This window comes from Suncus etruscus, chromosome 12 (genome assembly GCF_024139225.1).
Source record: "Suncus etruscus isolate mSunEtr1 chromosome 12, mSunEtr1.pri.cur, whole genome shotgun sequence".
Lineage (NCBI taxonomy): Eukaryota > Metazoa > Chordata > Mammalia > Eulipotyphla > Soricidae > Suncus > Suncus etruscus.
In genome coordinates, this window is record NC_064859.1 from 41473121 (window position 1) to 41497943 (window position 24823).

Below are 24823 nucleotides of genomic sequence, written 5' to 3' on the forward strand. Positions count from 1 at the left end.
CTCCATGCTATCTCTCCAGCCTCAGAAAATGTCTTTTTCATCCTGGACAGTCTCGAAGGAGACTCACATGAAATAAGTTGGATTGGGACCATATGCCAGTATGGTCTAACCCCGTAACCAACCCCTGAGAGCTGCTGGATGTGACCCGAAAACCAAAAACAAACAAACAAACAAACAAAAAATACCATGGCTCAGCAGATATTTTGTGTGGATAAAGTCAGATTGGACATCGGTTCCTTGCTCAATGCAGTAAGTCTTATTGGTGTCCTTTTCCTTTGCTTTGTTTTGTTTTGTTTTGTTTTGGGTTTTGGGCCACACCCGGCAACGCTCAAGGGGTTATGCTAGTTCTGCGCTCAGAAATTACTCCTGGCAAACTCAGAGACCATATGGGATCCTGGTAATCGAATCTGGGTTGGCCACATGCAAGGCAAAAAGCCCTACATACTATGCTATTGCTCCAGCCCCATGACTGGTGTCCTTTTTTTTTTTTTGTTTGTTGTTTCTTTTGATTTTGGGGCCACACCTAGTGGTACTTAAGACTTACTCCTGGCTCTGTGTTCAGGGGTCACTCCTGGCAGTGCCTAAGGGGACCCTATGGGATGTAGAGGATAGAACCCAGATTGGCCATGTGCAAGGCAAGCACCCTACTAGCTGTGCTATCACTCTGGGTCCTGGTATCCTTTTTATTGAAACTTGGGGTGGGGTTTGGGCCACATCTGGTAGTGTTCAGGGTTTACTTGGCTCTGCTCTGCTCAGGGAACACTCCTGATGGGGCTGCAGACAGATATGGGGAAAAGATGCTTTCTCAACTCCCTCAGATTAAAAGACTTAAAAGAGATAGAGTCTTCCTCCATATCTGTGCAAGTGTCTGATGCCATAGACTCATTCTAAGCCTTGAAAGATATAAAACCAGCAGGAAAACCTCATGGACATACTGGCCTCAAAGATGTTTGCACTGGGGCCCTAAGAAGGAAGTGATCAAAGTTATAGACTCATCTAAATCTAGAAAAAGGCGCCCAAGTAGTAGCATAAAAACTAATGAACATACTGGCCTCACAGCTGTTCACAGAATCCCTTTGGCAGACCCCATGAATCACTACTGTTACCATATGAGCTCACCGGCCCAACTCCACAGCTGCGTGACTCCCCCATAGTCTTAATACTGAGTTCTCAGTAGGAGTACACAAAATTAGCTGAGAAATTTTCACAGAAGCCATATAATTTCAAGCAAAATCAATCAACATATAGCAACATATAGTTTAGTATATAGTAGATAGACTTTCATTGACATAAGATCCCATTGTAAGATATGACAATTTTCACAATTTTTCTTTTAATGACGTTTTCCCCAATAATTTCATTACCATTTGGTTGTACCAATTGATGTTAAGTAAATTATTTGTACCTACCAAGAGGCAGGCTTCAGGGAAGTTGGGAAACAGATGACAAGGGTGGAGGGAATGTTCCATGAGCGGTGAGATTGGTGTTGGAATGCTAAATGTCAGAAATATTATAAATAGCTTTGTAAACCAGTGTCTAATTAAAAAAATAAAATGGGGATAACAAAAAGATCTAATGCATACTGTATAGAACAAGCTAAAAAAAGATGGAGAAATATGGGAGGTTATAAAATACTAGAGCAGGTTTGCCTGTATTCTCCCTTGAACACATTACCTTGCTTGTTTTTCTGTTTTTATTCTACTCTGCAGAAGCCTGTTTTAATACATATTTTCTCTCTATCCTCTCAAATCTTTCTACTAAAATTTTGTTCAACAAAACTACTTTGCTTCACCAAAAAAAGGGAGAAAAGAAAATACAAAGAGAAAAAGAAAGAAATGGCTGCCAACTCTTCCCAGGTAGTGTGATGTAGGCTGATACCTCTGTGGCATTCTTTGAATGGTAGGGACAGATTTCCCTTTCTGCCTGAAGCCACAGTAGCCCACCACCACACCCTGTACCCTCCAACATAAAAGGCTCAGCTCCACAATTTAACCTTATCTACTGCCAACCCACCAAATTTGTTTCAGATTTATAGACCCTGGGCCATGATGTCACTTGCAACCTTAAAATTTTATAGTAATATTCATCCAGCAGTATCACAGGAAATCTGATGTGAAAGTTACATGGTAATTTTCCAAAGCTCAGTGAGCCTAAACAGTGACAGAGAAGACGCAACTAGCACCAACCACAGCCCAGTAAATCCTTAGACACTGAATCATGAGAATGATAAATAAGCAGTGACCCATGATTGAGGTTCTCGGATCTGAGTGTGGGGATACAAGACAGCAATTTTCTTCTTCTTCTCTTGGACAGCATACAACAGCAACAAGGAGAAGGAAAATAACTCCATTTGCAGAAAAACCTGGAGACAGATAAAATCTGCAACTCCAAACACTCACAGGGACTGAGTGCCAAAAGCAACTCTGATGTGGAGAAACTGAAGGAGTACAGCACAGCAGTTCCCTGGGGCAGGGAGGAGGATAGTAGGTGGGAAGCCAGTGCCTGGAAGCAGACGTGGTAGGAGCAGACTGCAATCTGTGCCAACCAAAACACACTCCCAGCATGCACTCAGCACTCACCAGGACAAGGGAGTGGGCGAACTAAGGAGATAAACAGAAGCAAAAGACAAAAATTCAGAGACAGGAAGGCAACAGAAATGCCAAGGTAGATTAAATCCTGAAAATAATTCAGAGCCCCCCAAAAAAGAACAAATAAGAAAACCTGGGCCAGGGGCCGGAGCTGTGGTACAGCGGTAGGGCGTTTGCTTTGCACACGGCTGACCTAGGACCAACAGCAGTTCAAACCCCCAGTGTCCCATATGAGCCCCCAAGCCAGGACAATTTCTGAGTGCAGAGCTATGAATAACCCTTGAGTGTCACCAGGTGTGGTGGCCCAAAAACCAAAAAGAAACCAAAAGAAAGGAAGGAAGGAAGGAAGGAAGGAAGGAAGGAAGGAAGGAAGGAAGGAAGGAAGGAAGGAAGGAAGGAAGGAAGGAAGGAGGGAGGGAGGGAGGGAGGGAGGGAGGGAGGGAGAGAGGGGGAGAGAGAAAGAAAGAAAGAAAGAAAGAAAGAAAGAAAGAAAGAAAGAAAGAAAGAAAGAAAGAAAGAAAGGAAAAAGAAAGAAAGAAAGAAAGAAAGAAAGAAAGAAAGAAAGAAAGAAAGAAAGAAAAGAAAGAAAGAAAGAAAGAAAGAAAGAGAGAAAAGAAAGGAAGGAAGGAAGGAAGGAGAAGAAAGAAAGAAAGGAAGGAAGGAAGGAAGGAAGGAAGAAGGAAAGAAGGAAAGAAAGAGAAAGAAAGAAAGTATGAAAGAAAGAAAGAAAGAAAGAAAGAGAGAGAGAAAGAAAGAAAGAAAGAAAGAGAGAAAGAAAGAAAGAGAGAAAGAGAGAAAAAGAAAGGAAGGAAGGAAAGAAGACAAAATAAAGAAAGGAAGGAAGGAAGGAAGGAAGGAAGGAAAGAAGGAAAGAAAGAAAGAAAGAAAGAAAGAAAGAAAGAAAGAAAGAAAGAGAAAGAGAGAGAGAGAGAGAAGAAAGAAAGAAAGAAAGAAGAAAGAAGAAAGAAAGAAAGAAAGAAAGAAAGAGAGAGAGAGAGAGAGAGAGAAAGAAAGAAAGAAAGAAGAAAGAAAGAAAGAAAGAAAGAAAGAAAGAAGAAAGAAAGAAAGAAAGAAAGAAAGAAAAGAAAGAAAGAAAGAAGAAAGAAAGAAAGAAAGAAAGAAAGAAAGAAAGAAAGAAAGAAAGAAAGAAAGAAAGAAAGAAAGAAAGAAAGAAAGAAAGAAAGAAAGAAAGAAAGAAAAAGAAAAGAAAACCTGGGTCAGAGACATAGCACAGCTACTGGGTAGGCTGTTTGTTTTGCACAGTATGGTCCCCTAAACACTGCCAGAAATGGCTCCATAACACCCCTCCCCCCAGACTCCCAGGAAGGAAAGTTGTTCCTGAGGCTGGAGATAAAGCTCAATAGGTTTTGCCTGCAGAAGAGGCTTGTTCCCTGGTCCTACATAATCCCCTAAGTACCACCAGGAGTAACCCCTGAGCACCAAGCTAGGGATATCTCCTGAGTACCAACAGATGTGACCCAAAAGCCAAAAAAAGAAAAGTAATTTCGGGGCCGGGAAGGTGGCGCTAGAGGTAAGGTGTCTGCCTTACAAGCGCTAGCCAAGGAACGGACCGCGGTTCGATCCCCCGGCGTCCCATATGGTCCCCCCAAGCCAGGGGCGATTTCTGAGCACATAGCCAGGAGTAACCCCTGAGCGTCAAACGAGTGTGGCCCAAAAACCAAAAAAAAAAAAAAAAAAGAAAAGTAATTTCAAAATGAAATGAAAATAAAGTCCAAAGGGATCAGGGAGAGAAGACAGAAAAGAGAACCATGGACAATTATGGGTGCAGGAGACAGAAGGGAAGGCACTTGCGTTACATTTTATTGATCCAGGTTCGATCCTCGACATCACATAAGGTCCCTTGAGCACACCAGGTGTGGCCCAACTCACCAACCCCACCAAGAAAAACTAAAAAAAAATCTTCCTTTGAGCGATTGTATCCAAGAAAGTTAATGTTGGCATAAATATAAAAAAATGTTCAGAGGCTGGAGAGATAGCACGGAGGTAAGGCATTTGCCTTGCATGCAGAAGGATGGTGGTTTGAATCCTGGCATCCCATATGGTCCCTCAAGCCTGCCAGGAGCGATTTCTGAGCATAGATCCAGGAGTAATCACTGAGCGCTGCCGGGTGTGACCCAAAAACCAAAAACCAAAAAAAAAAAAAAAAAAAAAAAAAAAAAAAAGTTCAATAGAACACAACAATGGTTCTAAGAAGAGACTTATATGCATACTTAGTTGGTTTTTAACAAATGTGCTAAAGTAGTTCAAATGGGTATTAACAATCTTTTCAGCATATAGAATCAAATTTGATATCTATACAGTGGAAAAAATACTCATTCTTTTCTCACTTGTAAGGCCTCCTTTACAATGAAAGGTAAGTAAGACTGAAGTAAGACTTAGCATAAGTTCCTCCATCTTTAACCTCTAATTCACTTAATAGTCACCTCCTAACCCTCATTTTCTCTCTAGAATGGGACTTTATGCAAGTGGATAGGGTAGACTGACCTAACACTTGCCTAGCAGTTACTCCCAAACATACTCTGAAACTTCCTAAGCATGTCTTGAGCGAAGTATCAATGTATTAAATAAGCAGAGGGCAATCGGTGGCTTGACAGTCCCCAAGGAAATAAGGGTATAAGGAAATTGTAGGATTGGGGTTTTAGAGTATAAAAGGAAGCCCATATCCAAGATCAGGGTATATCTCCTAAAGGGGACAACCCTGGTCAGCTTCAGGATGCAACACTTGCTTGACTTGTGATTTATACATAATAAAATCTTTAAAGACAAAGCTCTGTGTAATCTCAAGAGTACTGAACTCTAACAATGTCACATATAGAAATTAAGTCAAGAAGGACTGGTTCTTGATCTGAAGCCCACCACATAGAGTGGTGAGTTTCGTTAGAGATAACTACATTATCATGACAATGTTAATAAGTGAAAGAAGTAAAATGCCTGTCTTGAATATAGGCAGAGGGTGGGGAAGGAGGGGCACAGGGGGTATTGGTATTGGTAGTGGGAAGTATTGCACTGAAGAGGGGTGTTCTTTTTTTTTTTTTTTTTTTTTTTTTTTGGTTTTTTGGGTCACACCCTGTGACGCTCAGGGGTTACTCCTGGCTATGCGCTCAGAAGTCGCTCCTGGCTTCTTGGGGGACCATATGGGACGCCGGGGGATCGAACCGCGGTCCGTCCTAGGCTAGCGCAGGCACCTTACCTCTAGCACCACCGCCCGGCCCCTAGGGTGTTCTTTTTATAACTGAAACCCAACTACAATCGTGTATGTAATCATGATGCTTAAATAAAGAAAAATATAAAAAAGAAATTAAGTCAAATCATGTTAAATCATAAATCTAAACAAGAAAGCCAAGAATACAAATGTTGGGGACAGAGCCATAGTGCATCGGTAGAACATTTGCCAGGTCAGCCATGTGCAAGGAAAATAAGGTACTATTTCTCTAGCTCCATATTGGAGAAGATACTTAACAATCACATTCAGATATATCTGGGGACCAGGAAATGGCTCATAGCTAAAAAAAAAAAAAAACCCGCTTTAGAATCATGAGGCTTCCAGTTCAATCTCCAGTGTCAACATCAGCACCCAGCTCCATTTTTTCTGTATGTTAAATTTTTTAAAAATAATTATCATTATTTAAACACCGTGATTACAAATATGATTATAGTTGTATGACTACAGTCATGTAAAGAACACCCCTTCACCAGTGCAAGATTCCCACCACCAACTTCCCAGATCTCCCTCCTCCCCACCCCCCCACACCCCCCACACCTGTACTCAAGACTGGTTTTCTACTTCCCTCATTCATTCATTCACATTGTTATGATAGTTTTCAGTGTAGTTATTTCTCTAACTGCACTCATCACTCTATGTGGTGAGCTTCATGTCATGCCAGCTCCATTTTGACAACTAAAATGTTTGTCCTGGGAGAGAGAAAACCACAGCTGGGGTATGAGATCACTGACTTCCATGATCATTGCCACCATCTGCAGCAAAATGAGCCCCAGCAAACTCCATGGATAAATGTGCAACCCCTTGAGCACTATGACTGAAGACAGGTTTGGCCTCAGTCATCATACCAACAACAGTGGGCAAGAAAGGGGGTAACTGAGAAAAAGATATACCTGACAGAGTTCACTAGAAAAAGTGATGTATAGTCAATTAGAAAAATAGAAGCGTAGGAGCCAGGAATTTTATAGTGAAAAAATCACAAACCCACAATTTATCCAAATTGGGTTTGATTTCTCCAAGCATTTCTGGGTTCAGCCCTAAAGCCACCAGCATTGCTGGGGTGCTCAGGGATCCCTAGTACTACAGAGCTCCAGCATCACTGAATGAAAGTTCTGGGACCAGAGAGATAGCATGGAGGTAAGGCGTTTGCCTTCCATGCAGAAGGACGGGTGTGATCCAAAAAAAAAAAAAAAGAATGAAAGTTCCAGGCCTTTCATTGAATCTCCAGCCCAATTAGCTGAAAATTGCTGGTGGAGCCTCTGGACCTCCTAAGTGCTAATGGGAGGCCCTTCCAAAATAGAAGCCAAAATATAATTAAATACATTACATATATATCTATATATGTCACGTATAAAAATACAGCTGAATAGAATCATGAACAAAATAACCTTTTACAAATGAGCAAAGAGAAATGTTTGTAAATGTATGAAAAGAAGCAAACTTCATTTATATTCAAGAAAATACAAATCAAGGCCATAGAAGGTATCTTTTAATCACCAGATTAGGGGGAAAAAAAGACTGGGCAACATCAAGTTCTGGTGAGAATGCTAAGTAATGAGAGTAATTTGGTTTAATTAGTCTGACTTTGAATTTCTCTTCCACTTCTGGGTATATAATTTAGAGGAAGTATTTCACTTATGACCAGGAGACATATACAATGTTTATTATAAAATTATTATAGTAGAAGGGCCAGAGTAATAGCACAGTGGTAAGGCATTTGCCTTGCACGGGGCCAACATGAGAAGGACCCCGGTTCAAGTCCCAGCCTCCCATACGGTCCCTGAGCTTGCCAGGAGTGACTTCTAAGCACAGAGCCAGGAGTAACCCCTGAGCGCACCTGGGTGTGACCCCAAAACAAAAAAAAAAACAACAAGATAATTATTATAGTAGAGAATAGACAAAACCTAAATATCTATTATATAACACATAATCAGACAATGGAATAAATACCCAGATGAACATTAAGTCAATATAAAAATGTAATGCTGGGGCCAGAGAGACAGCATGGAGGTAAGGCATTTGCCTTTCATGCAGAAGGACGATGGTTCGAATCCCGGCATCCCATATGGTCCCCTGTGCCTGCCGGAAGCGATTTCTGAGCGTGGAGCCAGGAGGGACCCAAAAACAAAAAATAAAATAAAAATAAAAAATGTAATGCTGGGGCCGGAGAGATAGCATGGAGGTAAGGCGTTTGCTTTTCATGCAGAAGGTCATCGGTTCGAATCCCGGCGTCCCATATGGTCCCCCGTGCCTGCCAGGAGCAAATTCTGAGCATGGAGCCAGGAGTAATCCCTGAGCACTGCTGGGTGTGACCCAAAAACCACACACACACACACACACACAAAAAATGTAATGCTGACTGCGGACCGCGGCGTGATGGCGGCCACCGAGGGGGCGGGGAGGCCGCGCAGGGCGGCGAGCCGAGTCAGCCGGAGCCGCCGCCGCCGCCGCCAGCCCCGCCGGCCCCGCCGCAGGGCGAAGAGGAGCTGGCCGAGGCCCGGGACGCCTTGCCCTCGCCTATGGACGACGGGTTTGTGAGCCTGGACTCGCCCACCTACGTCCTGTACAGAGACAGAGCAGAATGGGCTGATATAGATCCTGTGCCGCAGAATGATGGCCCCAATCCAGTGGTCCAGATCATTTATAGTGAAAAATTTAAAGATGTTTATGATTATTTCCGAGCTGTTCTGCAGCGTGATGAAAGAAGTGAACGAGCTTTTAAACTAACCAGAGATGCTATTGAGTTAAATGCAGCCAATTACACAGTGTGGCATTTTCGAAGAGTTCTTTTAAAATCACTTCAAAAGGATCTACATGAGGAAATGAATTACATTACTGCAATAATTGAGGAACAACCCAAAAACTACCAAGTTTGGCATCATAGACGTGTATTAGTGGAATGGCTAAAAGATCCATCTCAGGAGCTTGAATTTATTGCTGATATTCTAAATCAGGATGCAAAGAATTATCATGCCTGGCAACATCGACAGTGGGTTATTCAGGAATTTAAGCTTTGGAATAATGAGCTGCAATACGTAGACCAACTTCTCAAAGAGGATGTGAGAAATAATTCAGTCTGGAACCAAAGATACTTCGTAATCTCTAACACTACTGGCTACAGTGATCATGCTATTTTGGAAAGAGAAGTGCAGTACACTCTGGAAATGATCAAACTAGTACCACATAATGAAAGTGCATGGAACTATTTGAAAGGCATTTTGCAGGATCTTGGTCTTTCCAAATATCCCAATTTATTAAATCAATTACTTGATTTACAACCAAGTCACAGTTCCCCCTATTTAATTGCCTTTCTTGTGGATATCTATGAAGACATGCTAGAAAACCAGTGTGACAACAAGGAGGACATTCTTAATAAAGCACTAGAGTTATGTGAAATTCTAGCGAAAGAAAAGGACACTATAAGAAAGGAATATTGGAAATATATTGGAAGATCCCTTCAAAGCAAACACAGCACAGAAAGCAAGCCTTCAACAAATACGCAGCAATAACACCATCCAGAAGAATTTGATGGAATGCTTTTTTTTTTAAAGACTCTAATGCAAGAGTTTAAAACTAGGATGGTCATTCCCTTCTGGGATAAAACATGCATTACAGAAGTCATTGCTTTTTAACAAGAACTAAGTGTGATGTTCCTTAGGTGCTGCTGCTCTTCAGACTAGTTCTATGTAACTTGATTCTTTTAAAGCAGAATACTTCTGGGGAGTGAGGGTATGGGAGGGAGAAAATCAAAAAGTCCCATAAAGAAAGATAATTTTGTAGTCTTATCAACATTTATTCTAATCCTTTAGTGTCACCTTCTCCCTCAGGACTTGCAGCAATCATGATTGAAGGTAACTTGTATGGATGTGGGTGACTTGATTTTGGGTTAAGCAAGCAGGGAATGCATTTGTGATATTAGAGCTGCTATGCCACACTTATAATATTTTGCTATCACTGTAACCAACTAATGCCAAAAGAATGGTTTTGTAATAAAATTAAAGATGTGTCCTAGAAAAAAAAAAATGTAATGCTGAGCAAAGGTTGCAAAACAAGACTACAGATAAAAAGTGCTTAATTATTTAAAATGTAAACATAGTTGGTTATTTAGAGTTGTATACACAGTTGGAAAAAATTAAAGAGAAAGGGGTGTGTTTATCTCAAGATTCAGGATCAAAAATTACTTGAATGAATGAATATGAGAATATGAAAGACTTTTGAGACTGAAATTTTTGTTTTGTTTTATTCTGTTGATAGATTGTTCCTTGTTGTGCTGGGGGTTTACTCTTGGCTCTGTGTTCAGGGATCTCTCCTGGTGGTACTCACAAGACCATTATTCAGTTCTAGGGACTGAGCAGGCAATACTCTAACCCCTGTATTTCTCTTTAGCTCCATGCTGACATTATTTTTTTAGAAGAGAAAAAAATTGTTGTTTTGTTTTGGTTTGGTTTGGTTTTGGTTTTTGGGTCACATCCGGTGACACCCAGGGATTACTCCTGGCTTTGCGCTCAGAAATCGCTCCTGGCTTGGGGAACCATATGGACTTGGGGATCAAACCGCGGGTCTGTCCTAGGTCAGCCGTTTGCAAGGCAAACATCCTACCGCTGCCCTACCACTGTGCCACTGCTCCAGCCCCATGACTTTTTTTTTTTAATTTTGTAAGGTGGGTGGTGAGTTCAATGATATTCATTATCCTTTTGTTTGTTTATTTTGAGGTTACACCTGTTAGTGCTCAGGGATTACTCCTAGCTCTTCACTCAAGGATCATTGCTGGTGAGCTCAGGGTACCCTATAGGATGGTGGGTATTGAACCCAGATCAGCTATATGCAAGGCAAACACCCTACCAACTGTACTATTTATGTTCCGATACTCACTATTTTTCAAATAGTACATGCACCTTTGTTTTGTGGGGGAGGTGAGTACATCTGGCCTTGTTCAGTGTTTATTCCTGGATCTGTGCTCAGGGAACATTGTGGTGCATAGAGGACCATGTGGATGCTAGGAATCAATTCAAGGCAAGGCAAGTGCATTTACTTCATGAATCTGCATACTATCTCTCCATATACATTTTTTCTCTGATAAACATAATTTTATTAGAGAAAATTTTAAATTTACAGTGGTCTCTATAAACATCATCTGGCTGGAGGAATAGCACAGCAGGTAGTGTATTTACCTTGCATATGGCCAACCCAGGTTTGATCCCTGACATCTCATATATCCCAAGCCTGCCAGAAGTGATTTCTGAGTGCAGACCCTTGAGTACCACTGTCCCAAAAATAAAACAAAACAAAACAAAAATCGGGCCCGGAGAGATAGCACAGTGGCGTTTGCCTTGCAAGCAGCCGATCCAGGACCAAAGGTGGTTGGTTCGAATCCCGGTGTCCCATATGGTCCCCCGTGCCTGCCAGGAGCTATTTCTGAGCAGACAGCCAGAAGTAAACCCTGAGCATCACTGGGTGTAGCCCAAAAACAAACAAACAAAAAAAAAAATCTAAGCAAACAGTAAAAGAAGTCACTCTGTCCTTAAGAAGTACATATTGGGGGCTGGAGCAACAGTATAGCAGGTACGGGTTCTTGCTTTATATGCCTTACATGTGACAGGCACAGGTTCAATTCCTAGCACCCCATATAGTCCCCCAGGCCTTTTAGGAGTGATTCCTGAACTCATAGTCAGGAGTAAGCCCTGAGAACAGCTAGGTGTGGCTAAAACAGAACAAAACAAAACAAACAAAAAATCAACACAAGACAGAAAAAGAATTCTATGAATGAATAGGAAAACTATGGAGGATGTTTGCCTTGCATACAGCAGACTTGAGTTCAATCCCCAACAGTGCCAAGAGCATTGCTGAGTGTGGCCCCAAAACAAAAAGAGAAAGGAAAATGATGGAAACTGAATAAGTTAGTGAACACCTAAAGCTGGGTACAGAGGGTAGGGGTGAAAAAATTACTGTAAGTGGTTGCTGAATTTCTTTTGAGGTGATAAAATAGACCATGACTGCATAATTCTGTGAATATGTAAAGCCCAGTGAATTGTTTATATTGAAAAGATAAATTACGGGGCCGGGCGGTGGCGCTGGAGGTAAGGTGCTTGCCTTGCCTGCGCTAGCCTAGGACGGACCTCGGTTCGATCCCCCGGCGTCCCATATGGTCCCCCAAGAAGCCAGGAGCAACTTCTGAGCTCATAGCCAGGAGTAATCCCTGAGCGTCACAGGGTGTGGCCCAAAAACCAAAAAAAAAAAAAAAAAGAAAAGATAAATTACATGTTATATATTTTTTAAATAAAACTACTTTTTGAAAAATGGCTGGATGGAACTAGGGAGATGGCTCAGAGGGCTGGAGCTCATGCTTGGATGGAGAGTGGTTATGGGTAGTGGGAAATACAGGATTGAGGGAGTGGATTATGTAGAATGTGATATAAAGGAAGACTTGAAGTTAAGACCTGCTTTCAACTCTTGTCATAATGTCTTATCGTCATTAAATGTTTAGAGGGAACTTCAACAAACTGAGGGTCATTTTCCTCATGTGTAAAATATAAATTCACAAAGAATGTTTCATGAGCTTTGTTCTTTTAAAAGGGCCAAAAGGGGTTGGAGAGATAGTATAGTGGCTAAGAAACTTGTCTTGCAACATGGATTCAATCCCTGGCACCCTATATAGTCCCCTGAGCATTTCCAGGAACCATCCCTGAGTGCAGAGCTAGGAGCTAGTCCTGAGTACTGCTGATATATATAGCCCCAACTTTCCACCCTCCAGAAAGAACTAAGCACTGAACCCCGAAGTCAGTAGCTTCTCTGGACCTTTTGGTGGGTCTGATTGTTACCGTCATAGATCACTGGACTGTACTGTGTGGTTGAGACTAGAGGCTTGTAGCTCAAGTCCATCTTGTTTCCATAGTGACCGATGGTGACCTCGAATTGGATCAGGTCCTTAAAGTCAGGCATCATGGTACAGGAGAGGAAGATGACACATAGTCCATACTTTTGGCGGTTCTCTTGTTTCTGAAACAATAAGCCCATACCACATTTCCAATACATAATCCAAGGGATGAACAAGGCCACAGGCTGGCGGGTTCCCTGCTTCATCCCAAAGCTGTATTTGTTTTTCAAGATGAGCCAGACTATCCCTTCCTCTCAGATCCTGCCTTGTTCCATCTCCCCTGCCTGACCAAGGATAGGACCTCTAACTTGGACCCTCTTCACCGGGTCAGTCTGCTTTCTCCCTTTTCTCAGTCTGGCCAGAGGCGTTTTTCTCCAGCAAGGCTCTCTTCTGACCTGGGCTGCCTCTCAACTCCCCTTTTGCTGGAACACTCTCCTTGGATGAGTTGAGCATGGACACATGTCTCTGCCTTTGCCCCCTGCCTTTCAGTGACTTTAGCTCCCTTGACCTTTATCTCTGCCAAATCCCTCCCCCATTCTCTCACAAGCCTGTATTCAGATGATTCACTTACCTGTGCATGCCCCCCATCCTGTCACCTGAAGCAGAAAATGAGCAGTCCCTTAGGGCCTATCCAAATTGGGCCTATGTCAATTGCTCTGATCATTTCCAAAGGTTTATGGAATAAGCTCTCATCCCTGTGGCTATAGCCCTATTTTCTTTTTCTTTCTTTTTTTTTTTTTTTTTGTTTTTGGGCCACACCCGGCATTGCTCAGGGGTTACTCCTGGCAAAAATAGCTCTTGGCAGGCACGCGGGACCATATGGGACACCGGGATTCGAACCAACCACCTTTGGTCCTGGATCAACTGCTTGCAAGGCAAAGGTCACTGTGCTATCTCTCTGGGCCCTGCCCTATTTTCTTGATAGGTGGCCCATTCACTTCTCTCTGGCCTCTTCAGGATTATCTATTCTGGCCTATAAACTACTGATCTTTCCTGCCACAATAGCTCTCCCCAGCTTTTAGGAAAAATCCCAAACTCCCCACTACTTCATTTATCCTTAACTGAATGACAAGGCTCTTCACCCAAAACCTTATGTCTCCTTTATCCTTAACTGAATGACAAGGCTCTTCACCCAAAACCTTGTGTCTCCTGGGCCCACCCATTTCCTGTGGTTACCTCAATGCAGGTCACACTGTAGGAGATATCATTCATGAGAGGGTTTTGTTGAGCCATCTCTCGTGTTATTATCTCTAAGAAGATTCGACCTCGATAAGCCAACCCATCCTTTACAGAGCTGGGTATAGCCTAGAGGAACAGAGAGAACAAGAGCAAGCAAGTAATGAAGAGAGCAGGAAAATCTCCATGACAGCTTACTCAGAGGTTGGCCTGGTCAGCTTGCAAGGATGAGTTCCAAATATTCTCGAGTGGCTACACAGGGAACATCTTACATCTTTGGGCCCTACCTTTCTTCAAGCACTCTATCTTATCTGCTGACCAACTGGAAGGACCCTATTATAAATGCTTATTCTTTGAGTAGTCTGTGACAACTATCACACTAAGTCTGAACAATCTGATCATGACCTGCTTCCTTCCTTGGCCACAATGACTGTCTGAACAGGGCAATACCATAATATAAAGAATTATTAGAATGCTCTCCTCCTGCCTTTCTGAGCCTTCTATAGTCATATACCAGCCAGGAGCCAAGTGGCAATAGGAAGGGAAGCTTAGGATAGTACAGGGCAGCAAAGACGAGAGAGGAAAACTGACAGAATCCAAATAGCACTGGGCCCTGCAGATCTTCCTTGCTCAGAATATTTCCCAGTGTATCTCTTCTTTTGTCAATTCAAATCATGTCATTGATATTAGGATCAGTGCAGATATATAAACACATATACTATAACTTTTAAATAAATATATATATTTGTAGGTTTTTTTTTTTTTTTGACATACCCAACATGGCTCTTGGCTCTGCACTTAGAAATTGCTCCTGGCTCAGGGGACCATATGGGATGCCAGGGATTCAAACCCGTGTCCATCCTGGGTCAGCCACATGCAAGGCAAATGCCCTACCACTGTGCTACCTCTCCAACTCCATATATATATATGATTTGGTGTCCATACCCTTCAGTGCTTGGGGTCAACTCTGGCTCACTGTTTAGGGGTCACTCCTGACAATGTTCAGTTACTGGGAATCATGTGGGCTCTCTCTGCATAGCTATCTTTCCATCTACCTTTATATTTTAACCTGTGCCATTTCTGTTGTCTCACACATCATTTCCACCTGTTGGAAAATCTTAGTTAAGTCTCATCTTTTTTTTTTTTTTTTTTTTTGGTTTTTGGGCCACACCCGGTAACGCTCAGGGGTTACTCCTGGCTAGGGGGACCATATGGGACACCGGGGGATCGAACCGCGGTCCGTCCAAGGCTAGCGCAGGCAAGGCAGGCACCTTACCTTTAGCGCCACCGCCCGGCCCAGTTAAGTCTCATCTTAATGCCTCCCACTTCAGTGAACATCCAGAACACTGGATCCTTTCATTCAAAGATGCTCAGAAGCTATTCCTCGCTTTGTGTTTAGTAGTAACCCCTGGCAGTGCTGGGGATCAAACCAGGGTTATTTCAGAAGTAGCCAGGCATCTAACCTATTATACTATCTCTCTGGGCCCCCAGAGAACTCTTATCCATTCCCTTTTGTACCACAGCACACACACCCCATAGATTTGTAACCCTTTCTCCCTCATTCCCTCCCTTTCTCCCTCCCTCCTTTTTTTCTTCTTTTCTCTCTTTTCTCCTTCCTCTCTCCCTCCCTCCCTCCCTTCCTTCCTCCCTCCCTTCCTCCCTCCCTCCCTCCCTTTCTTTCTTCTTCCCTCCTTCCCTTCCTCCCTCCCTTCCTTCTTCCTTCTTTCTTCCTTTCCTTCTGTTTTTCTCTCTCTTTTTTTTGGGGGGGGTCACACCCGATAACACTCAGGGATTACTCCTCGCTATGCGCTCAGAAATTGCTCCTGGCTTGGGGGATCATATGGGACATCAGGGGATCAAACCATGATCTGTCCTAGGTTAGCAGCCACAAGGCAAATGCCTTACTGCTCTATGCCACTGCTCCGGCCCCTCTCTTTCTTACTTACTTTTTCTTTCTGTGTCACACCTGGTACTGCTCAGGGATTATGTCTAACTCCACTCAGGGATCAATTCTAGTGGTGCTCAGGGGACCATATAGGATGCCTAGGAATAAACCTGGGTAAACTGCTTGCGAAGCAAGTGCCCTATCTAGCTCTCATGGCTATTTTCATACATTCTGGCCTCATGGCCATTTCTGGTAACTTTTTTCATCAATGACTATGTTGCTTTATTGTTTTTTTTTTTGTTTGTTTGTTTTGTTTTGGTTTTTGGGACACACTCGGCTGCGCTCAAGGATTACTCCTGGCTCTACACTCAGAAATCACTCCTGGCAGGCTTGGGATTTGAACCACCATCCTTATGCATGCAAGGCAAACGCCCTACCTTCATGCTATCTCTCCGGCCCCTATGTTACTTTATTTGTACTATAAACTGTTCACCCAGAAGACAACTGATGAGAGAGTTGTATCTAGTCAGGGTGCATTATTTTCTTGCTTCCAATAGTAGCTCAGCTTCTCACAGTTAGTTAAGGATCACCTGGGAATCATATTTTAGGGGTGTGGGGGGAATGGTGTGGGAGAAGTACAGGTGGCCTGCTGGCCTGCAGGATCAGTTCCAGGCCCTCCACAAGAGGGTGTGAAGAGGAACCAGGACTGACTCATCCTTGATCAGGTCCCAGCCCTAGTGCTTTGGCATGATGGATTTTACCCTATCCCCTGTTCCCTCAAGTTGATGAACAGCTTACAGGGCCTTCTTCCTCAATCCTGAAAGAGGCCTTTTCACCTCCATGGAGAATCAGGAAACTGGGACCAAAGCAGGGTAAGAAGCCAGAGTACAATCCTGAAAGGAGAGAGCTCAGTGTTAGGGGCCTAGAAAGTAACATGGGAGGGAGGCATGGGTTGGGAGTTTACTTACCTTCTAGCTCTGCTCCTGTGGAGGAAATCTGATTGAGAAGCAGTCTCACAGACCCGATTTCATTCTCTGACTTGTTTTGGGAGCTGGGGAGAAGCATGCTGTGCCACTAAGCCTGTCATCTGGGTTCAGTTTTCCTCCCATGTTTTCCAGCCACCATCCAGGTACTCACCAGTCCAGGACTCTGAACTTGATGTAGCTAGTGTGACAGGGCATCTGCCAGGGAAAGGTGAGAGGAAAGGTGGACATGATCAGATGCTCCTCGTGGAGGTTGAGCTGACTAGGAAGTTCTGAGCATGTACTTCAGGATCTGTTCAGTCCCCATAAGCCATGTTGGAAGCTAAACCACCTTTGGCTGTAGACTCCCTGTTGCAGTGACCCTTCCCTGGGTGGTGTTTCGGGCTGTGTCCTAAATTTGGTAGACTTTTTCTTCACATTGCCCCTTAATTTCATGATTTCCAGAACCCATAAGACCTGGGCCCACCCCAACTATGTTTACTGAAACATGTTTTAGGGGGCTATAATTTATTCATAATGTCTAGCAGTCAAATTATTATTTTTTTTTTTTGGTTTTTGGGCCACACCCATTGACGCTCAGGGGTTACTCCTGGCTATGCGCTCAGAAGTTGCTCCTGGCTTGGGGGACCATATGGGACACCGGGGGATCGAACCGCGGTCCGTCCAAGGCTAGCACCGCCCGGCCCCAGTCAAATTATTTTTTAAGTTTATTTTATTTATTTATTTTTTTTGGTTTTTGGGCCACACCCGTTTGACGCTCAGGGGTCACTCCTAGCTATGTGCTCAGAAATCGCCCCTGGCTTGGGGGGACCATATGGGACGCCGGGGGATCGAACCGCAGTCCGTTCCTTGGCTAGCGCTTGCAAGGCAGACACCTTACCTCTAGCGCCACCTTCCCGGCCCCTTTTTAAGTTTATTTATTTGATGGGGCTGGAATAATAGTACAGTGATTAGAACAGTTGCCTTGCAGCTGGATGACGAGGATTCAATTCCTTGCATTCCATATGGTTTCCTTGATCACTTCCAGGAGTGATTACTGAGTGCAGAATCAGGAGTAGTCCCTGAGCATAGATTGGCATGGCCTCCAATCCAAAATATAAACTATTTATTTATTTGAGGGTGGTGCTTGAGGGTGGTGCTTGGGAGCTACTCCCTGCTCTGGGTTTGGGATTATTTTTGGCAGAGCTTGGGGGACCATGCACTCTATATATTGAACTATCTCTTCAATCTTAGCAGTAAACTTTTTTTTTTGAGGGGGAAGGTTGGGAAATTGAGTGTTTGGGCTACACTTAGCAATGATCAGAGGTTGCTATTTTTGTCTCTATGCTTGGGAGTGACCTCTGACAATAATTGAGGATCCATATTTGGTACTGGAGATTGAACCTAGATCAATCCTCATGCAAGCCAAAAATCTGTACCATCTCTTCCACTTCAGAAAGCAAAATTCGTTTGATTGGTTTTTGGCCCACACCATTCTATTCTCAGGGTTTGCCCTTGATTCTCAGGGCTCACTCTTGGTGATGCACAGGAGATCATATACAGTGCCAGAGATGGAATGAGTGTTGACCATGTGCAAAGTAAGTGTCTTCCCTCAGAATTATCTTTCTAGAATTTAAGGAGTGTTTATTTATTTAAGGAGTACCCAGTGCACACATGACATATTATGTCCCGAAACAAAACAAAACTACAACGAAAGTTGAAGCTTGAGACCCAGTTCCTCTCACTGTTTTTTTTTTTTTAATTTCTCATGGTAGTTAATAAAGAATGACTGAGTATCCTCCCAGTCCCTCTTTTTTGTATGTTTATCTGGAGATGCTGTGGTATATCACAGAAAAGTGCTCTACACAGGAGCAGCTGGTTTGTTGCAGTGAAAGAGGAGACATGGGACCTGTCTGGCAGCCCCAACTTTTTATTTATTTATATTTTTGGGTTTTTGGGACACACCCAGTGGTGCTCAGAGGTTACTCCTGGCTCTGCTCTCAGAAATCACTCCTGGCAGCTCAGGGGATCATATGGGATGCTGGGGATCAAACCTGGGTTGACTACATGCAAGACAAAGGCCCTACCCCCTGTGTTATCACTCTAGCCTATGGCAGCCCCATCTTTAAAGGTTAGGAATCTTGAAAATGGGAATTTCTAACCATCTAATTTGACACCTATCACACTAAGAATTCTCCTGCCTGTGGGGACTCAAGTAGTAGAACAGCCAGAAAGGCACTTGCTGCATTTTTAGCTGACCCAGGTTCAGTTCTGGGTAGCCCATATGGTCCCACACAACTGCCAGGAGTGATCATTGAGTGCAGAACAAGGAATAAAACCCTAAGCACAGTTGTGTGTGTGTGTGTGTGTGTGTGTGTGAGAGAGAGAGAGAGAGAGAGAGAGAGAGAGAGAGAGAGACAGAGAGAGAGAGAGACAGAGAGAGAGAGAGACAGAGAGAGAGAGAGGGAGGGAGGGAGGGAGAGAGAGATATGAAGTTTTCTGGTGTTTTAATATAAATTAAAGAGTCCTAGAGTTGGTTGGAGATGGTGAGGCCTTTCTGGGCTCAACCCGGCTCCCTCAGCCCCTATAGCCTGGCAGGTCTGAAAGTTGCAGGGTGAGGGTGGAGAAGTTCACAAAGCTGACAGATGAAGTTCCAGGCGTCAGCCAGCTTTATTTCACGGTCCTAACCTAACATATACATTTCCTCACATGGCTTCTATGCTGAGCCTTTTCCTAGCAGCTACTTTCTACACCTTCTGGCTCTCTCAGCCTCTATCTCCCTTTCAGTTGTTTTTTTTTTTCCCCCAGACTTCCTTGCTGACTGATTCCCTTTGCTAATGCTACTGCTGCTTCTTCTTTGCTGATGCTCAACTGCTGCTGCTGAATCTGATACTGAATCTCTCTGTTGAATCTCACTGTTGATTCTCGCTTCTGCCTTACTTCTCTCTCTAATTCTCCTTCTTTTGGGGGGGGGGTGTCACACCCGGCAGCGCTCAGGGGTTACTCCTGGCCCTACACTCAGAAATCGCTCCTGGCAGGATCAGGGAACCATATGGGATGTGGGATTCGAACCACTGTCCTTTTGCACACAAGGCAAATGCCCTACCTCCATGCTATCTTCTGGCCTCCTAACTCTCCTTCTTAATCCCTCTCTCCCCAAAAGTCAGCCTCCTTTACTCACCCATCCAGGTGTGGGTAGTTCTGATCATTCAAGTGGGATAAATAAGAAGTTGGGGGAGGAGATACTCACAATCTCCTTCCTTTTCCTAGGTCTTTGCTTTAACTCCCCCTCCTGCTCTGAGGTCCTTGTTTGATGGAGTGTTACTGCTGTTTGTAGCAGCCCCTACTACAGCCAGTCTTCTTGGCACCCTGACCAGCTAGCTACAAAGCCTGCTAAGTGCTAGTCCTTCTGCCCTTGAGCAGAGGGCAGCAGGCCTGAATCCAGACAGCTTCCCTGGAGCCTGTGTTATGTGGAAAATGGATGAGACTGCAGGGGTGATCTGACATTTGAGTCTTCCAGTGATGGAGGAACATGGCCAGTACTGCAGAATCTTAGTCTCAAGACAGCTGAGCATGAAGATGGAGGGACCATTTGGCAAAGATGGGTCATGTGGCCTAAGCCCCTTCTAACATCATGTCTTCCTTTAAGAAATCACCCAAGAAGTGGAGCTTATGAGTATGATAGGAAAAAAAATGTTGATTTTTGGAACCAGGGAAATAGTTTAAAGAGCTGGAGCATATATTTTACTTTGTTTCTTTCCCTTTCTTTCTTTTTTTTTGGGGGGGGGGTTGGTTTTTGGGTTGCACCTGGCAGCGTTCAGGGGTTACTTCTAGCTCTATGCTCAGAAATCGCTCCTGGCAGGCTCAGGGGACCACATGGGAAGCCAGGATTTGAACCACTGACCTTCTGCATGCAAGGCAAATGCCTTACCTCCATGCTGTCTCTTCGGCCCCTTTACTTTGTGTCTGACCCATGCTCTATGGTCCTCCGGGGTGCTCAGATCATCAAATGCTGTGTTAGGGATTGAACTAGGGTTGACCTTGTGCATTGTAAATACCTTAATCCTTGTACTGACTCAGGTCCTAGAGCTCATGTTTTGCATGATCTCTTTTTTTTTTTTTTTTTTTTTTGTGGTTTTTGGGTCACCCCCGGCAGTGCTCAGGGGTTACTCCTGGCTCCATGCTCAGAAATTGCTCCTGGCAGGCACGGGGGACAATATGGGACGCCGGGATTCGAACCGATGACCTTCTGCATGAAAGGCAAACGCCTTACCTCCATGCTATCTCTCCGGCCCCTTGCATGATCTCTTTAGAGAAGCCCTGAGTCTATCTGCCACTGTCTGTCTCACTCCCACCCATTTCTCCCACATCTTGACTGTGTGTCCCTAGCACCACACAGAAGCACGTATCATCAGGCACGAACGCTGAACAGACCAGTACACACAATTGGATCGAGTAGCAGAGTGAATAGCCCTTGGATGATCTGATCTCTTTCCAAATAAAAGAAAGTGGGAAGACTGGGGAAGTTTCTAGAAGCAAAATGAAGAAAGACTAAAGTTCATTGGGTAACTGAATATCATACAAGTGTCAGGTTTGAGGAAAGTAGCATGCTCTTGGGTGCCAGACAGTGACCCTGCATCTGTGCTCACAGTGCGGCAGCCTCTGTGCTACCAGCTGCTCAGTCCTATACTACACACATTGAGCTCACATCCACACTGCCAGGAGAAAGCTGAGGAAACCTGAAAGGTTGTGAAAGCAGAGTACAAAATGTATTGGGGCCCTTTAATAGAGACAAACAGTCCCCTACTCTGTGTAGCTCATAGGAACATGTAGCTCATATTCATGTACAGTCACCAGGCCATTAACAAAGAACCATAATTATATTTAGGGACGTGGCCTCAAAGATTAGAAAATGCAATCAGAGAAACTACAGCTGTTTGCTGTAGTTAAATTAATTAAATGTATTCAATCTCTAGAGCCTATCCAGAAGTGAACCCAGAGCAGAGAGCCAGAGAGCCCCAGATAAAAATAGATAGCCTTGTTTTGACTCTTCCACCCCTCAAAACCCCTTGAATTTTATTTATTAATTATTCTCCTTATTATTTTGGTTTCTGGGTCACATCCAGAATTGCTCAGGAGTTACTCTTGGCTCTGAGCTCTGGAATCACTCGTGGTGGGGTGTGCAGGAGACCATATGTGATGTTGGGGAATCGAATCTGAGTCAGCTATGTGCAAGGCAAATGCCCTATTACTTTATTATTGATCTGACCCCCAATTTTTCTATATGGTTTTAGAGCCACACCAGCAATGCTCAAGGTTTACCCCTGACTCAGCAATCACTCCTGGTGAACTTGGAGGACCCTTTGGTATGGCAGGGATTAAACCCATATCAGCATGAGTTTATCTGCTATAGCATGTTTCCAGCCGGTTTTGGCTTTTTTTGTGGGGGAGTCTACACCTGGCAGCGCTCAGGGATTACTCCTGATTCTCTGCTCAGAAATCACTCCTGGCAGGCATGGGGGACCATATGGGATGCTGGGATTCGAACCACCTTTGGTTCTGGGTTGGCCGCTTGCAAGGCAATTGCTCTACAGCTGTGCTATCTCTCTGGCCCACTTTTGCTTTTAGAACAATTTATTGTGAGATCTCCCAAGTGCTGCTCTGGAGACTGGTGATTGTCTTCTGACTTGGCCAGAAGTTTAATGCAAGAGCCCAAGGATGTGGAGTGGTGAGGGCCCTGCAGTGCCAGGGATACTTGTATTACCCTGGTGATGCTTGGGGCCTCCCAGAGCTGCACACAGCAATGCTCATGGGATCACAGGGTGCTGGGACTCAAACAGGTCGGCAGCATTCAGTGCACGTGCCTTAATCCCTGTATTATTTCTCAAGTCCTGTTTTGACATTTTTTTATTTTGCTTTCTTTGGGGAGTCACATCCAGCTGTGCTCATTGTTACTCCTGACTCTGCGTTCAGGGAACTATATATTTAGTGTTGGGGATAAAATGGGTTGGTTGCATGCAAAAGCCCTACCTACTGCACTATCATTCTAGGCCCCTCATGGTGACTTTTGGGGAAGGTTTTGACCACACCTGGTAGTGTTCAGGGGTTAGTTCTGGCTCTGTACTGCAAAATTACTCCTGGCAGGCTTGGGGTACCATATAGGATGTCAGGGATTAAACCTGGGTTTAATACAAGGCAACCACTCTACCCACTGTGTTATACTTTGGCCCTGGTGGTGATTTTTTGTTTGTTTGTTTTTGTTTTTCTGTTTTGGGCCACAGCAGGTGATGCTCAAGGGTTACTGAGGCTATACGCTCAGAATCACTACTCCTGGCTTGGGGGACCATATGGGATATCGGGATTGAACCCAGGTCCGTCCTGGGTCAGGTACATGCAAAGCAAGCACCCTAACAATGTGCTACCACTGCGGTGCCCCCCCCCCCCGTGGTGATTTTTTTTTTTTTTGGTTTTTGGGCCATACCTGGTGACGCCCAGGGGTTACTCCTAGCTATGCGCTCAGAAATTGCTCCTGGCTTGGGGGACCATATGGGAGCTAGGGTAGAGCATGCAAGGCAGATGCCTTATGTCTTGCACCACTGCTCTGATCCCTCCTGTGATGATTTTTAATATGGTTGAAAGGGCGTATTTAAGCTCTCTAAAAAGTTTAGTTGTATGGCTGATTTACCTACTAATACTGAATAAGTAAAGTAAAATTTCCCATAAATTATTCTGGTCTTCCTTATAAGGCAGTGTTTCCCACCCTGTACTTCTTGGCTCCTACTTTCTATCCATACCTGTGGATATCCCCTCCCCCAACTTGTTTATTCCACCTGAATGATCAGAACCGCCCACACCTAGAATGATCTGGTAGAGGAGTCTGTCTGGGGGAGAGAGAGGATAAGAGTAAGAGAGCCAGAGAGAAGAGGCCCAGAAATTATTAAACAGGAGCTGCCAGTGGGCAAAGAGGCAGCAAGGAAGGATGGGGAGCAGCTGAATGAGAGACATAGGTAGAGAGAGCCAGAGAAGGAGCAGGGAAGTGGCTTCTTGGAAAAGGCTTAGCATAGAAGCCATCTGAGGAAATGCACATGGCGGTTAGGGCCTTGGAATAAAGTTTGCTGACTCCTGAAACTTCAACTGACTGTTTGTGATTATTTCTCTGCTTTAATCCTGCATCTTCAAACCTGCCAGCGGAAAGGCCTAGAGGCGCCGTGCTGAGGAAGGCCTTACCCAGACACATGGACTTTAGATTTTATATATATATATATATATATAATATATATATAATATATATATATATATTTTGTTTTTGTGCCACACCCGTTTGACGCTCAGGGGTTACTCCTGGCTATGTGCTCAGAAATCGCCCCTGGCTTGGGGGGACCATATGGGACGCCGGGGGATCGAACCGCGGTCCGTTCCTTGGTAGCGCTTACAAGGCAGACACCTTATCTCTAGCGCCACCTTCCCGGACCCAGATTTTATATTTAATTTAAAACAACGTACACCCCTATACTAACAATCTGATTTCCCTTACACTGAGCAGCAGGAAGGGGCAGGCACATTGTAATAGACATACCTGAACCTGGAAGATAAGGATTTGGTTCCATATGGGATTCTCTGTTTCCTTCAGCATCCTTGTTGTGAGCTGGAAAGATCCCAAAGCAATATCAATGCTGGCCTGTCCTTACCTCTCCCTGTTTTCAGGACATGACAAACACATCTGAAACATAGTTTGGGAATCCCTAGTCTTAGACACCTGACAGCAGCTCATTGGCTGTAACTTCAATCCTGTGTGCACTCCCTGCTCCAGTCTTTTCCTGAAACCAGCTTTCATTTGATTTAGTATTTTTTCGTTTGTTTGTTTTGGGGTTATACCTCACAGTGTTCAGGACTCATTCCTGGCTCTGCACTCAAGGATCACTCCTGGCAGTGCTTGGGGGACCATATGTGGTGCAGAAAATAGGACTAGTTAAATGTGTGCAAACAAGTGCAGTGAGTGCAGTGGTGTTTACAATTAATTGATCACAGCCAGTCATAGATTTCTTTGTTCCTTCTCCACTCCCACTGCTTCACTTGACTAGCCTTAAAAAAAAAAAT

The 24823-nt window shown here is 44.1% G+C and overlaps 2 protein-coding genes across 2 annotated transcripts in view; one reads left to right on the forward strand and one right to left on the reverse strand.

Annotated features, from left to right (window-relative positions):
- FER1L5 (fer-1 like family member 5) overlaps positions 1–24823 on the reverse strand; it is a 72435-nt gene that overhangs the window by 22648 nt on the left and 24964 nt on the right. The window contains exons 14-19 of the mRNA XM_049784594.1: positions 24303–24371; positions 16902–16945; positions 16733–16815; positions 16563–16657; positions 13880–14008; positions 12648–12825 (exon numbers count right to left, since the gene is read on the reverse strand). Coding sequence (XP_049640551.1) covers positions 12648–12825; positions 13880–14008; positions 16563–16657; positions 16733–16815; positions 16902–16945; positions 24303–24371 — 598 coding nt within the window. The remainder of the gene's footprint in view (positions 1–12647; positions 12826–13879; positions 14009–16562; positions 16658–16732; positions 16816–16901; positions 16946–24302; positions 24372–24823) is intronic.
- Positions 8206–9852, forward strand: LOC126024425 (protein farnesyltransferase/geranylgeranyltransferase type-1 subunit alpha-like). Its single transcript, XM_049784846.1, is given in 2 exon segments — positions 8206–8221; positions 8224–9852. Coding segments are annotated over 2 exon segments (1131 nt in total). The 3' UTR covers positions 9339–9852.